Genomic DNA, 16271 nt, shown 5'->3' on the forward strand with positions numbered 1-16271 from the left:
CAACAAGCCGATTTACCTCTCCATTAATTACAATGGAATATGACTTCCATACATCAGACTTTCCTGTAGTTGGCTTAATTGTGGTGTATTCGCCTGTTTTAATAGAATTTTCCACAGCTGAAACTGGTTGACCGTCTACAGCAGGGGTCGGCAACCTATGGCACGCGTGCCACCATTGGCACACCGAGGCATAGTCACTGGCACGCGACACGCTGGACCAGCATCAGCAAATATATATATTTTAATATAAATTATTATATTAATGGATTAGACTTTCGCGAGTGACCGTAGCGCGCGACTCCGCACGCACACCTCGCGCGAACGGCGGAGGCGTTTAAACTTGGCGATCGATTGCGATATAATACTTTTTGTGTCGATTTACACCTCCCCCCTCCTCGGTCAACAATTTAAACTCGCCGCCATAGTGGCACACTCATTGACTGGACATGTTAAAGTTGGCACTCCATGTCTCAAAGGTTGCCGACCCCTGGTCTACAGTCTCTGCCATTTCTGTATCAAAATGACAAAATGTGGTCCCGCTCCCGCATCGCCTGGACTAATTCAACTCCCGCTCCCGCCAATAACAATTAAATTCTGTCCCGCGCCACAAGATATTCTGTCGGGTCCCGCGGGACCCGCGGGATTACCGCGGGAGTGCAGACCTCTAACTGAAACAACACAAAAATAGAGAACAAAAAGACAAAATTATATAATTTTACACAAAACTCAAAAAATAGACTGGACAAAATTGTTTTTGTGAGATAGCAATGCGACTGTCACGTAGGGCTACGCCCCCCTCTCTGTCACTTCGGGTTCCTGTCCTCGTGTCTGTGTTGTTCCCTGCGTGTCTGTCTCCATGGTTTCCCCTCGTCTGACACGCCCGTGTCATCAGTGTCTTCACCTGTGTGTCTAGTTTAGTTCTGTGTATGTATAGTCCCAGTGTTTCACATATCGGTTGTTTTGTTCTATTTGGTTAGTTTGTGCTCTTGTTATTCATGCTCTTTGGTCGTGTTGTGCTCTTGTTATTCATGCTCTTTGGTCGTGTTGTGCTCTTGTTATTCATGCTCTTTGGTCGTGTTGTGCTCTTGTTATTCATGCTCTTTGGTCGTGTTGTGCTCTTGTTATTCATGCTCTTTGGTCGTGTTGTGCTCTTGTTATTCATGCTCTTTGTTCAGTGTTCTACGCTTCCTGGTCTGTGAGTTCTACTCATTTCGTTGCTCAGTCGTCTGTGTTTTCTGTAGCCTGATTTTCTAGTTTGTATGCGTTTACCCCGTGTTTGGTTTAAAGTGTTCGTTCGGTGTCTTAGTTTAATTCTTAGTATCGTCATGCCTGTTTATTTGTCAAACCTGGATGGCTCGCCCGTTATGACCCCTGCCTGTTTGAACGACTTTGATCATGATCATTCCTCTTAATAAATCTCGCTCTCCTCAGCGTTTGTGTCCGCCTCCAAGCTCTGTAGCGCCAGTTAGTGTTGCCACCTGTCCCGGTTTTCACGTCGCTGTCCCGGTTTGTCCCGGTTTTCCTTCTTTTTAATATTCGGTCCCGGCAAAAAATAAAAATCATTTAATGTCCCGGTTTTCACTAGGTTAGTTCAAACGACCATTTAGACTGTTTCTGCACACTTGAAATCTGTCTTTTTTTCTCGCTGTGTCCATTTTACACCCCCCACCCGGTAACACTTTACGTTCGCCACTATTATGCTCCTATTAGCTCAAAAATATATCAGTGTTCGTTGGATAATAATTCTCACACTATTTCTTAAATATATATCTTAAAATGTAAAGTTAAATTGAGTGATGGTCCTTTATACATAACTATTAACCAAATTCTGCTTACCGTTTCCTACTGTCTCCGTTTCGGTTCCTTTGAATTTGCGCCTTTTCGCTCCCGCGCGTTCATTGGTAGACATGCGCAGATGGGTTCGCTTTCTTTTTTTTAAATTAAGGGGTGAAAATAGCCTCGCTGTGTGGCAAATGCTACTTGTACCCGGGTGCAAATAGACACTCCGTAATAATAATCATCAAACCTGTTGTTATATTATTTTAAATATTATGCATCATCTTATTAGGAGAGTACTGGTACAAAGATACAGTAACAGTGCAGAAGCTGCAGAGATCATTTGTGCTTTGCCTTCAGAGGTACATGGATTATTTGGGCAAGTGGAAGCTCTGGTTGCTTTTAGTAGTCCATGTTTCATCCTCTGAGGCAGAGAGAAGTTTTTTTGGTTATATCTGAATATAATCCATACATTGCATGCATAATTTATTTAAAGTTTGTGGACAACAGTATCATGTTGTATTTTGTTTATTATTAGCAATTTACCGTAATTCCACAAATGTTCTATGTCACTATACATACAGTGATTAACTACCTTACCTACAGTGGAATCAGTTTATATAAATATTTTAGAGGATAGGGTGGGCTTTGATTTGATAGCAAATGTGTCGTCCCCCCATGTCAAACCCGCTCCTAACACCCTTGCATAATGGTAATTGCCGTATCCCCATGCCATCACCTGTCATAACCCCCCCACCGGTCTTCTCACCTTTTTAACCCCTGACCCATTTTCATGCCTGTTTAAAGACTGGTTTAGGCCAGTGGTTAGCAACAACCGAGAGGCCACTTCAGTCGCCGCTTTAAGTCATGCTGGTATTAAAAAATATTTTGTAGGTATTAAAAAGGTATTAAATTCAACTTAAGAATCTCTGTATATACCCTGTACCTGCAATTAAATTTGGGACTCTATTTAGGTGCATACCCTGTCTAAACTTTGATGTGATATTATGACTATGTATTGATATGTAATATATTGTTGGCCTTACAAAATGATGCACATGTCTTTGTATTGTGGTGTATTTACACACTACAGTAGGCATGCAGATCGCTCTTCTCAGCGATTGTGTCCGTCTCCTCGCTTCGTGGCGCAAGCCACGTTACATAATACCAGACCTTACAAGGACACAATCGCTGAGAAGAGCGAGATTTATTAAAGGGAATACCATACTCATCGTCAGAAAGCCAGGCAGGGTCGATCACAGGAGGGCAGTCCGAAAAACATGCAAACACGGGCATTACAAAACAGGGGAACACGAGTGACAGGCGAGGAATCAAAAGACAGGGACACAAAACGGTCGGGTAAAACGCTGAACAAGAACTTCGTCACAACAATCAAACAAAATACCAGACAAAGGACAAGGGAGACTCAGGGGCTTAAATACAAGGAATCTAACGAGGGGCAGGTGATGACAATGACAGGGGTGTGGTAACAAACGAGAAATCAAAACCAACGAGCAGGGTGGGACAAACAGGCAGGGAACACGGACATGAGGGAACCCAGAGTGACAGCTACGAGAGGGGGCGTTGCCCTACATGACACAGATATTTAGTTTGCTATAGGGCTCCTAGTACTGCGGCTATAATGTAACACACTCTGCACACATCCAACATCTTCAATAAGTTTGCAGACGACACCACTGTGATTGGTCACATCAGGAATAATGATGAATCGGCCTACAGGGAGGAGATCCAACACCTGACTTCCTGGTGCACCACCAACAACCTCATCCTGAACACAGACAAAACTAAAGAACTCATCGTGGACTACCGGAGAACCAAGGACTGCACACACTCTCCTGTCTACATCAACGGAGCAGAGGTAGAATGTGTCTCCAGCTTCAAGTTCCTGGGAATCCACATTTCTGTAGACCTCTCATGGTCCTTCAACACCTCCCATCTGGTCAAGAAGGCACAGCAGCGTCTTTACTTCCTGAGGAGGTTAAAGAAAGATCGTCTGTCTCCTCAGATCCTCACAACCTTTTACCGCTGCACCATTGAGAGCATACTGACCAACTGTGACCCTGTGGTAGAGTAGCTCCACTATGGCGGAGAGGAAATCCCTGCAGAGGGTGGTAAAGACCGCTCAGCGCATCACAGGCACGCAGCTCCCTGCCATCATAGACATTCACCACCAGCGCTGTGTGCGTAGAGCACACAGCATCATTAGGGACCCCTCCCACCCCACACAGCATCATTAGAGACCCCTCCCACCCCACACAGCATAATTAGAGACCCCCCCCCCCACCCCACACAGCATCATTAGAGACCCCTCCCACCCCACACAGCATCATTAGAGACCCCTCCCACCCCAATCAGCATCATTAGGGACCCCTCCCACCCTACACAGCATCATTAGAGACCCCTCCCACCCCACACAGCATCATTAGAGACCCCCCCCACCCCACACAGCATCATTAGGGACCCCTCCCACCCCACACAGCATCATTAGAGACCCCTCCCACCCCACACAGCATCATTAGAGACCCCTCCCACCCCACACACCGTCATTAGAGACCCCTCCCACCCCACACAGCATCATTAGAGACCCCTCCCACCCTACACAGCATCATTAGAGACCCCTCCCACCCCACACAGCATCATTAGAGACCCCTCCCACCCCACACAGCATCATTAGAGACCCCTCCCACCCCACACAGCATCATTAGAGACCCCTCACACCCTACACAGCATCATTAGAGACCCCTCACACCCTACACAGCATCATTAGAGACCCCTCCCACCCTACACAGCATCATTAGAGACCCCTCCCACCCCACACAGCATCATTAGAGACCCCTCCCACCCCACACAGCATCATTAGGGACCCCTCCCACCCCACACAGCATCATTAGGGACCCCTCACACCCCACACAGCATCATTAGAGACCCCTCACACCCTACACAGCATCATTAGAGACCCCTCCCACCCTACACAGCATAATTAGAGACCCCTCCCACCCTACACAGCATCATTAGAGACCCCTCCCACCCCACACAGCATCATTAGGGACCCCTCCCACCCCACACAGCATCATTAGGGACCCCTCACACCCCACACAGCATCATTAGAGACCCCTCACACCCTACACAGCATCATTAGAGACCCCTCCCACCCTACACAGCATCATTAGAGACCCCTCCCACCCCACACAGCATCATTAGAGACCCCTCCCACCCTACACAGCATCATTAGAGACCCCTCCCACCCCACACAGCATCATTAGGGACCCCTCCCACCCCACACAGCATCATTAGAGACCCCTCCCACCCCACACAGCATCATTAGAGACCCCTCCCACCCTACACAGCATCATTAGAGACCCCTCCCACCCCACACAGCATCATTAGAGACCCCTCCCACCCCAATCAGCATCATTAGGGACCCCTCCCACCCCACACAGCATCATTAGAGACCCCTCCCACCCTACACAGCATCATTAGAGACCCCCCCCACCCCACACAGCATCATTAGGGACCCCTCCCACCCCACACAGCATCATTAGAGACCCCTCCCACCCCACACAGCATCATTAGAGACCCCTCCCACCCCACACAGCATCATTAGAGACCCCTCCCACCCCACACACCGTCATTAGAGACCCCTCCCACCCCACACAGCATCATTAGAGACCCCTCCCACCCCACACAGGATCATTAGAGACCCCTCCCACCCCACACAGCATCATTAGAGACCCCTCCCACCCCACACAGCATCATTAGGGACCCCTCCCACCCCACACAGCATCATTAGAGACCCCTCCCACCCCACACAGCATCATTAGAGACCCCTCCCACTCCACACAGCATCATTAGAGACCCCTCCCACCCCACACAGCATCATTAGAGACCCCTCCCACTCCACACAGCATCATTAGAGACCCCTCCCACCCCACACAGCATCATTAGAGACCCCTCTCACTCCACACAGCATCATTAGAGACCCCTCCCACTCCACACAGCATCATTAGAGACCCCTCCCACCCCACACAGCATCATTAGGGACCCCTCCCACCCCACACAGCATCATTAGTGACCCCTCCCACCCCACACAGCATCATTAGAGACCCCTCCCACCCCACACAGCATCATTAGAGACCCCTCCCACCCCACACAGCATCATTAGAGACCCCTCCCACCCCACACACCATCATTAGAGACCCCTCCCACTCCACACAGCATCATTAGGGACCCCTCCCACCCCACACAGCATCATTAGGGACCCCTCCCACCCCACACAGCATCATTGGAGACCCCTCCCACCCCAATCAGCATCATTAGGGACCCCTCCCACCCCACACAGCATCATTAGAGACCCCTCCCACCCTACACAGCATCATTAGAGACCCCCCCCACCCCACACAGCATCATTAGGGACCCCTCCCACCCCACACAGCATCATTAGAGACCCCTCCCACCCCACACAGCATCATTAGAGACCCCTCCCACCCCACACAGCATCATTAGAGACCCCTCCCACCCCACACACCGTCATTAGAGACCCCTCCCACCCCACACAGCATCATTAGAGACCCCTCCCACCCCACACAGGATCATTAGAGACCCCTCCCACCCTACACAGCATCATTAGAGACCCCTCCCACCCCACACAGCATCATTAGGGACCCCTCCCACCCCACACAGCATCATTAGAGACCCCTCCCACCCCACACAGCATCATTAGAGACCCCTCCCACTCCACACAGCATCATTAGAGACCCCTCCCACCCCACACAGCATCATTAGAGACCCCTCCCACCCCACACAGCATCATTAGAGACCCCTCCCACTCCACACAGCATCATTAGAGACCCCTCCCACCCCACACAGCATCATTAGAGACCCCTCTCACTCCACACAGCATCATTAGAGACCCCTCCCACTCCACACAGCATCATTAGAGACCCCTCCCACCCCACACAGCATCATTAGGGACCCCTCCCACCCCACACAGCATCATTAGTGACCCCTCCCACCCCACACAGCATCATTAGAGACCCCTCCCACCCCACACAGCATCATTAGAGACCCCTCCCACCCCACACACCATCATTAGAGACCCCTCCCACCCCACACAGCATCATTAGGGACCCCTCCCACCCCACACAGCATCATTAGGGACCCCTCCCACCCTACACAGCATCATTAGAGACCCCTCCCACCCCACACAGCATCATTAGAGACCCCTCCCACCCCAACCACAAACTGTTCAACCTACTTCCATCCGGGAGGAGATATAGGATCATCCGAGCCAGAACCAGCCGGCTCAGGTCCAAGTTCTTTCCCTCCACAATCACTCTGCTGAACACCACACCTCACCGATAACACTACCACTCATACTCCACACCTCACCGATAACACTACCACTCATACTCCACACCTCACCGATAACACTACCACTCATACTGCACACCTCACCGATAACACTACCACTCATACTGCACACCTTACCGATAACACTACCACTCATACTCCACACCTCACCGATAACACTACCACTCATACTGCACAGAGCGGACTAGTTTCAATGCAGTCTCCAACATGTTCATATCCACAGTTAATTTATTTTTGTATATTTATAACAGTAATATTCACCATATCCACAGTGAATCTATTTTTGCACATTTAGAATAGTAATCTATTCCATCAATCTTGCACTATGTATATGTATACTATGTATACTTATTGCACACTTGCTCTGTCTTTTTGCACTATTGCTACTATTTGCACTTCTGATAGATGATAACTGCATTTCGTTGCCATGTACCTGTACTGAGCAATGACAATAAAGTTGAATCTGTCTGTCTGTCACGTTTTGGCCTGCGCCTCAGTCTCATTGGTGGATTTGGTTTTACGAGAAAGTCGACCAATGACGTGCCAGCTGTTCGTTGCCTAACAACGCATGCTTGTAACTGTAACTGTTTCTCTTCACATGTCAAGGTTGCCCACGATAGACTCGTGAAAACTAAGGTAATAATAATTATATTTCAGAATTATGAGTACGTGCAACATTGGCATGCGACGTGTTTAAACAGCGTTTTATATTGCGTCGTGCGGTTATCTTTTGCTGATATGGGATGCTACGGGGACCTGGTGATGCTCTTGAGCTAAAAACACGCAAGTAAGTGAATTATCGCTCGTGCCAAACCATATCAACACTTAGTTTAACCTTTTCGTGCATGTTCAAATAATTATGTATGTATCGGTTGATGTTATAAAACGCATTGTTAAACGGATTGTTCGTAAATTTGCTCCATGTGTTTTGAATGTTAGCTGCGTAAACGATTTACACGTTCTCCTTGATTGGACTCCAACGCCTCGTATTCGTTAGAACACTTGAGCAAACTGGTTAGTTAATAACATTTGCGGTATTAAATGCTGATTTAATCTCTCAGCTATAATAACGACCCGCTCCAGAAATGACCTAGATACCTACTTAGATGCGCACTATACCCCCGCACCCCCGGGACACTTCCAGAGATTGTGCTACTAGGCCTACTTTTGAAAGATTCAGTGCTGTTTTTGATATTACCTGAAGCAAGTGGTCCAAATGCAAAAAAGAGTCCATCTAACACGCCAGAGACTTCCCAGTTTAATTTGCTCTCTTAAATATGAGGATCCTGGTGCCATGCTTTTGCAGGATTTTTTTTAAAGGCTTTATTAATTTTAGTCAATTAAAACATGAATGCTAATAGACGCACGTAACCTCATTACATGACCGTTTCTATTTTTTTCTTGACAGAGCACCGCTGTCCTAACATGACCTTCTTTTTCAGGATACTTGTGTCCTATTCTCGTTTGCATAACTGATCCACATAGTATATAGGACACTGGATCTATGGAACTTTGAAAGAATGCCGGAGTCATCATTTGGTAATATGTTATAATACCCTGCAATGCATTGTGTAGTGTGGTATACTTCATTTATATTTTATTTTATAAATAAAATATATATTACTTTTTTATGTTTTTTTTGTATTTATTTTACCTCATTTTATTACAATTTCTATTAGAACCTTTGCTCTACATAGTTAGTTAGTGTGTAAAGAGGTAAAAAAAACAAGTGCTAGAAATAACATTAGAGTGCTATTTTAAGTGAGATGATTTCTCCTAACCTCAATCATAACTGGCATGTGGATTGCTATCATTAATAATAACGTTTCTGCTCATAATCATAATTAAGAACATCTTAAAATGGTTATCATGTGTATTCTGCATCTCTTTTTAAAAATGTTGTACAGCAGACTTGCACAATTGCTATGTTTTTGTGTATGCTGAGAACTAACAATGATTTGATTTATTATTCCTTGTGCAGAGGGCATAAGCAACATTTACGTTTACTCTGCAATGCCTTCCTCAAGGCAGTACAGCCAGTCCACCATACCACTCCACCCATTTAGGCATTACAGCGGCACCGCAGAGTTCTGTACAGAGGAGAACACTTCAGAATGCATGATGTACATCAGTCAGGTAAGCATGCATCACCCAGTCCTTATTGTCCAGTTTACTGCCCAGTGTCCAGGCCTTGTTGGTGATACTGTCCTTAAATATATTAAAATGTAATTTGCTAACTACTGATTTAAACCAGCGTTCTTTTACAACCACAGGAACTCTTGGCTCTGGGGTTGTCGTCGATCTTCTTTGACTTGAATGGGATCCGGGAGCTCGATGTCATCCCGGCGCTGAACAGCATGTATGGTCTGTTGCAGCTGCATCGTCGTGCTGTGGGGATGGTGGCAGAGCTGGAAGTGGAGCAGCTCAGGGTCAGCAGTGACCTGCATTGCCAGCAGCTCTCTAGCTCCAAGCTCAAGGTCTGGGTCTGCCTTGGGGGGGGGGGGGTGTCTTTAAATATGCAAACACAACAAGGCATTGTTAGAATATATGCAGATTACCTTCAACTCAAAAAACATCTTGCCTGTCTTCATTCCCCTTCTAAAGGACCAGCTTGAACTCTCCAAAAAGGAAAATGTCAGACTGTGTGAGCGAGAACGACAATTGGAGGCAAATATAAAGGCTTTACATAACTGTTTGAAAAATGAGAAAGAGGAGGTAAGAAAAGGCTTACAGAACTATAGAAGACTCAGAGGTAGATGTTACTTCACTGCCTACAGCATGAAGTGCGGATTATAATTAGACTTGACAGGAACCACACCATTATGTCATATTCAAGAATTCTTTTGACACTTAATAATTAATTTAAATCATATTCACTTATTTTTCTCCTTAACAGGTTCAGAAGCTTCAGAATGTCATTGCTAGCCGTGCCACACAGTACAATCACAATTTGAAAAAGAAAGAGAGGGAGTTCAGTAAACTTAAAGAGCGCCTCAATCAGCTACTGACCGACAAGAAAGACCAGAAGCACGGTATGTACTCACTATTAGTAACCTCATGTAAACACTAAATTCAATTCAAATGGCTAAAATAGATTGTGGATCATTATTATGAACAATATTATACAGTATATAGTAAATGCATATATAATTCATTAGCAAGTGGGTCACCCCGGTGCTGCCTGAAAATGAAAATGACATGGCATCATTGCTACTTGCTATAACTACTTACAAGTGGACGGAGTGTACAATAGAGTCCTTAAGTTTAATTTAAAAAGTAACACTTAATGTATGCATGTATATGCCATGGGTTAGGGATGGATGTTTTGAATTATGTTGGGAGATCAGATGGGAAAAGAAGTCAGTGGAAAACTGGAAAAGCAGACGCAAGGTACTACTACTTAACTACTTTCTGAGGTGTTTCGTGTATCTTATTTAAATAAGATTTAAATATAATAAGATTTAAAAGAATTCAGTTACATCATAATAGTGATCTTTATGTATGGCGTTCTGGCCTATTTTTTATTTTGTTTTATGTGTTTTTACAGAACATTTTGTCAAAACTAATTTTACATGTCTAATCTGACTGACTTGGTACCTCAGGCACGAAAGTGAAATGTACAAGGCTCTTCTAAATGAGTTTGATAAACACCAGAGAGAGCTGATGACTGAAAATGCTGAGCTGAAGAAAGTCCTCCAGCAAATTAAACAGGAAATGGTGGGCATTTTAAGCCCCAAAAAACCAAGCGGTGGAACACTAAAAGAGGAGAAACGCACAGACTTCACAGACCAGGCGAGTCCATTATGATTTTGAGCAAGCATATCAAATACATCTAATTTAGTTAAATAGGTAGAATATTTGCTGTTTTATGATTCCATCATGAAATGTATGTTTTTTATGTCCAGCAAATAACTTCTGATGAGGAGGAGAATTCCTGCATGGAGGGGATGTCATGTGATCATGCTCGGGAACAGCTTAGCAACAGCATCCGTCTGCAGTGGAGGAAGCTCAAACACCATGTGGAAAACCTAGACAACAAGGGTATACTGAAACATGAACATCCTCCATGTTTTTCCACTGGGCACACCCGTGGAGGTCTTCAGAAAAACTTCAGGCTATCCATAAGATGAAGGTGTATGTCAGTTGAGCAGTGGGTTGTGTGATCTGCAGTAGGTTGAGAGAGGGAAATTAATGTTATAGTGAACAACAAAATACACATTTCATTACCTGCATTACCTGATCTAGTGTAGGTATACCAGATGTCTAAACTACAGAAGTGTTTTTCTTGCAAAAATACAACTGATTTAGAATCAGTGATGCAATATTACATGACATTAAAGAAGACTGTGATTTCAGTTATTTGTTTTCCAGCCTCGCTGGTGCAGCTGGGGCAAGAGAACAGTGAGGAGATGATTTCCAAAGAGGTCCATCAGGAGGAGATGGAGAGACTCAAGGTGGAGATCCAGCAATGCAAGGACTTCATTAACACTCAACAGCAGCTCCTGCAGGTAAAGAGCGATGCTAAGGAATTTCGCTTTCCACCTTTGATATGTGTGTGGTGTAGATGGTGGTTCTTATCTATGTAATCAATAGCAACAGCTCAGCACGCCATGGGATGAAGAGACTGCCGCTGTACTGACTGACTGCTACATGTTAGAAGAAAAGGAGCGCTTGAAAGAGGAATGGAGAACATTTGAAGAGCAGAAGACGAACTTTGAAATGGAGAGGAGGACTTTCACAGAGGCAGCAATTAGACTGGGCCATGAGGTTATTAGTCTAATTATGAATAAAAAATTTATTGTAATTTTCACATCATACATTTCTCTAACAAATGTATCTCACATCAGAGTCACTGGTTGGGTTGGATTTGTTACATGTTTTTTGGTAAACAGCCAGGATAAGTGCTTTTCTACACATGTGTGAGAATGCTAATCTCTCAAACAGTTTTACAATCGACATCTAAACAATTACAGAAATATAAGCAAATAAATTATTCACCCGTGTCTATTCAATCTGTTTTGGAAGGTGAGGGGTTAAGTGAGCCTGTGTCTCCCCCTATCAGGACTGTGATGCCCGCTGTTCGTTTACAGAGGGCCTGGCAGTTATAATTCAGCGCAATACCAATTTCAAATGACAGTAAAATTGACCAATCATATCTGCCGTCTTAGTGGGCGGGCTTAACTGTATGATAATTTCCGCCCGCTGTGGCGACGCTAGCTGTCGTTAGCCTACCGCCGCTAGCTAGTTTCGATTCATCCCTTTGACGTCCTCATTTACATATTTACATATTCCGCTTCCGAGAACCACGGAGCTGTGAACCTTATTTTGTTTGGAAACTTATTTTGCTTAACAAGTTATCTAGTACAAATGTTATTGTTTATTGCGCTTCTAAAGCTATACTGTCATCTCGGTTTTTTCTTTATTGCAGTTTATTAGGAGAGGAAAAACAAAAAAATTTCGGGGGGGGGGGGTGTGGTAGCGGGCCCAGGTTTAATGGTCACGGTTCGCTACTGTCTCAAACACACCATTGTGCAACATTGTCCATGACACAACTGGCCTCTTAAGTGGAAACACAGTTACTTGCATTCCCCATGGATGATCCCAGCTTGTAGTTTGCTGAAAGTTTGGATATTACTGATGCAATGTTTTATAAAATGAATCTGTAGACAACATAGGTGTAACACCATTGGAACAAACGCAAAAAGTTGTTTACCAAGCATTGTGTTCTTGGTACATTTTATTTTGCAGAGGAAAATGTTTGAAGAAGACCGTGCAACCTGGCTAAAACATCAATTTTTGAACATGACATTCACAGACCAAGTGAACATAAAGACTCAAAATGCCCTAACAGAATGTAAGTATCATTTTTTTAAACTTTAACGCATGGATATTTTGGATACAGTCAAACTCAAATAGAGAGATCATTGTATTCTAATTTTCATACAGATGCTGTTCAAGAACAGAAACACATATCATCTCCCAAAACTCCACTCTAGAGTGTACTGGCCCAATGAAAGTGTCCGAGAGGACTAGACCCACTTTGGAACAGATCAGGAAGGGATCAGAGTCCAGTTAACTTTTTTGCTAAAGGATTATTTACATTTGTTATTAAGGAATACTCTGTGTTATTTACATATTTACAGTAAGGGATACTCTCTGTGCTATCTGTGCTAACAACATTTTAGGAATTTTATCATTGTTTTTATTCTTGAATAATTACTGGTTAAAAGTTGCAGAACCATGTATGCATAGCATGCTTTAGCATTTCACTTTGCCCTACAGTTCTTTTTATCTAAACAGAAAATATGTACAACATACTAATGCCATTTGTAAAAGTCCAGATGTAGAGATGATGACAAGAAAATATACTAGTATGTAAATGTCTTGTTCAGTCGTAGCATTAACTATCATAGATTTTTAAGCTTGCATTAAGCCACTGTAATAGTCTATTTAGTGCCACTTAGTTTTGTAGATTTTTACTATTTGCTGCTAGTAAGTTTTTTCTTTTATCATTTAGATCTTCTCATTTAGAAGTTACCTGGTTCACCATGAAGTTTTTTTTTTTGCATTATATAGTTCTGTCTGTAGATACCTAGAGCCAAGCAACTGTGGAATTCATTATTTGAATTATTCATTAATTACTTGTAAAACCTTAAATAAATTAGTTTTATATGTTCAAAACGTGTATATTTTTCTTTTTTGTGCTATAAATGAATAATTTAATAATCAAATGATTTATTCTATGATCACAGAAGAGAGCATGTGAAATAAAAACAGTATAGGCTTGCAGCACCTCCCTTACCACAAAGAGGACATGCAAGCCCATCAGTTAGAATGTGGCAGATACAGGTACAGACATGCTTAATTTGGAACTGTAAAAGACCCTATGGGGTGATAGACAAATGTGTGTCCTGGTCCTCGAGGAAGTTGTCCTGGATCCCCACACGGATGTAGAGTATGAATAATTCAGGTATCATGGTCTTAGACATGGTGTCAGGAACAGCAATCACGCCCGTGACCGCCAGAGGGAGCCATCGCCGGAATATTAACCAGCACACCTGAATCCACTGAAGCACTCACCACACCCTCTCTCACCAAATGGACTCTGTATACACACTCCATTTGCGAAGTATTGCCTCCCCGTGTTGCACTATCAAGCCGTTACTTAATACTCTGTCTAGATTCCTGGTTACAGATCCTAGCTCTGCCCTCTTGATACATTCCCGTTTGCCTAGTCCTTCTGTACCTCTGCCTGCAACCTTTGGATTGTTCTGGTTTTTGACTCTCTGCCTGGTTTTTTGACTCTCCCTTTTTGCCTTGCCCTTTTTGTGCTGCTGCCTGCTTTCCCTACGGGGTCTGCTTGTTCCTTTTTGTTTAATAAACCTACGTATTGTTCACCTGCGTATGGATCCCTCACTACCTTTGGGTACACCACCGTTACACATGACATTTCTCAGTTAACTAACCTAAGGATACCTTGGAGCATAATTTACAATGATTAGTATCAGTAGCGAACCGTGACCATTAAACCTGGGCCCGCTACCACACCCCCCCCCCCCCCCCCCCGAAATTTTTTTGTTTTTCCTCTCCTAATAAACTGCAATAAAGAAAAAACCGAGATGACAGTATAGCTTTAGAAGCGCAATAAACAATAACATTTGTACTAGATAACTTGTTAAGCAAAATAAGTTTCCAAACAAAATAAGGTTCACAGCTCCGTGGTTCTCGGAAGCGGAATATGTAAATATGTAAATGAGGACGTCAAAGGGATGAATCGAAACTAGCTAGCGGCGGTAGGCTAACGACAGCTAGCGTCGCCACAGCGGGCGGAAATTATCATACAGTTAAGCCCGCCCACTAAGACGGCAGATATGATTGGTCAATTTTACTGTCATTTGAAATTGGTATTGCGCTGAATTATAACTGCCAGGCCCTCTGTAAACGAACAGCGGGCATCACAGTCCTGATAGGGGGAGACACAGGCTCACTTAACCCCTCACCTTCCAAAACAGATTGAATAGACACGGGTGAATAATTTATTTGCTTATATTTCTGTAATTGTTTAGATGTCGATTGTAAAACTGTAAGTAGATAAAATTAAATTGGATAATTATATATATATATATATATATATATATATATATATATATATATATATATATATATATAATATATATATATATATATAATATATATATATATATATATATATATATATATATATATATATATATATATATTATATATATATATATATATATATATATATATATATATATATATATATATATATATATAATGTTTTAAGAATATTTTAGGCCCTCTGAGAGGGCGTAGAGGGCCCTGACGGTTCCCCACTGATTAGTATTTATATACAGAGGTTTGTAGCCTCTGAACCACAGGATTTTCATATGCCAAGTTACCTACCAAGGGGTAACAGTGAGCTTGTTTGTGACTGTTTTCATCCAAACGCCCTGTTGCTGAGTGACAGAGTATAGCCATATTTTCTATGACCATGAAATACGAATGAATTATGTTACACATATAGCATTTTTCTCAGTACCCAATGACACTTTAAAATCAATACACAGCACAATGCTTTCACATGCAGTCAATACACCAGAGAGAAGTGGCAGCTAACTACTATATTCTCTGCTGGAAGCCACAGCCCCTGATGCTACGGGACAACATCAAGTGAGGAAGGGGGGAGAGGATTACACACAGGATAGTACACCATCACACACAGTCACACCAATTCTTAGGGTAACCTCAATGTTTCTGGATTTTAGGGTAACAAATGTTTATGGATTATGAAAAGAAACCAGAGACCTAAGAGGAAATTCACACAGGCATGATAAGAAGACATGGGCACCCGAGACCATAGTGCTGAGAGGCAAGCAAGCTAAACACCAAGCCACCATGCTGCCCACGGTTTTAGGGAAGGGTCCCAAAATTCGTGGGTCACCACTGATGACCCTCATGTTCGTCCCTTATTTGCTTTAGCATCTTTGTTTTCCTTCATAACCCCTAGCGCCTGTGCTTGTTGGAAAACAGAAACTAGAATGTTAGTAATAGTCTTTTTTTTAACAAGATTACTTTCCTTC

The 16271-nt window shown here is 43.7% G+C and overlaps 1 protein-coding gene across 5 annotated transcripts; it reads left to right on the forward strand.

Moving 5' to 3' along the window:
* The first annotated feature begins 7720 nt into the window (after nucleotides 1-7720).
* Nucleotides 7721-13757, forward strand: LOC143528569 (afadin- and alpha-actinin-binding protein-like). Of its 5 annotated transcripts, none has more exons than XM_077024325.1 (13): nucleotides 7721-7803; nucleotides 8610-8706; nucleotides 9149-9303; nucleotides 9441-9644; nucleotides 9772-9882; nucleotides 10064-10199; nucleotides 10482-10557; nucleotides 10770-10959; nucleotides 11073-11208; nucleotides 11524-11675; nucleotides 11761-11934; nucleotides 12916-13021; nucleotides 13114-13756. In XM_077024325.1, exons 2-13 carry the CDS (start codon nucleotides 8688-8690, stop codon nucleotides 13161-13163), a joined length of 1509 nt encoding a protein of 502 aa, XP_076880440.1. In that variant the 5' UTR covers nucleotides 7721-7803; nucleotides 8610-8687; the 3' UTR covers nucleotides 13164-13756. The 5 variants fall into 5 exon arrangements, with proteins under 5 accessions (XP_076880440.1, XP_076880441.1, XP_076880439.1 ...); XM_077024326.1 differs by having other exon boundaries at nucleotides 7730-7954; nucleotides 11767-11934; nucleotides 13114-13757; XM_077024324.1 differs by having other exon boundaries at nucleotides 7730-7954.
* Nucleotides 13758-16271: the final 2514 nt, after the last annotated feature.

Source organism: Brachyhypopomus gauderio, chromosome 12 (genome assembly GCF_052324685.1).
Source record: "Brachyhypopomus gauderio isolate BG-103 chromosome 12, BGAUD_0.2, whole genome shotgun sequence".
In the NCBI taxonomy this organism is placed as follows: Eukaryota; Metazoa; Chordata; class Actinopteri; order Gymnotiformes; family Hypopomidae; genus Brachyhypopomus; species Brachyhypopomus gauderio.

What these genes read in the sequence shown, in the direction of transcription:
- LOC143528569 (XM_077024325.1), top strand. An exon ending in TCTCTAGCTCCAAGCTCAAG is followed by an intron (nt 9,645 to 9,771) that starts GTCTGGGTCTGC and finishes CCCCTTCTAAAG; the next exon opens with GACCAGCTTGAACTCTCCAA. An exon ending in CAATTAGACTGGGCCATGAG is followed by an intron (nt 11,935 to 12,915) that starts GTTATTAGTCTA and finishes TTTATTTTGCAG; the next exon opens with AGGAAAATGTTTGAAGAAGA.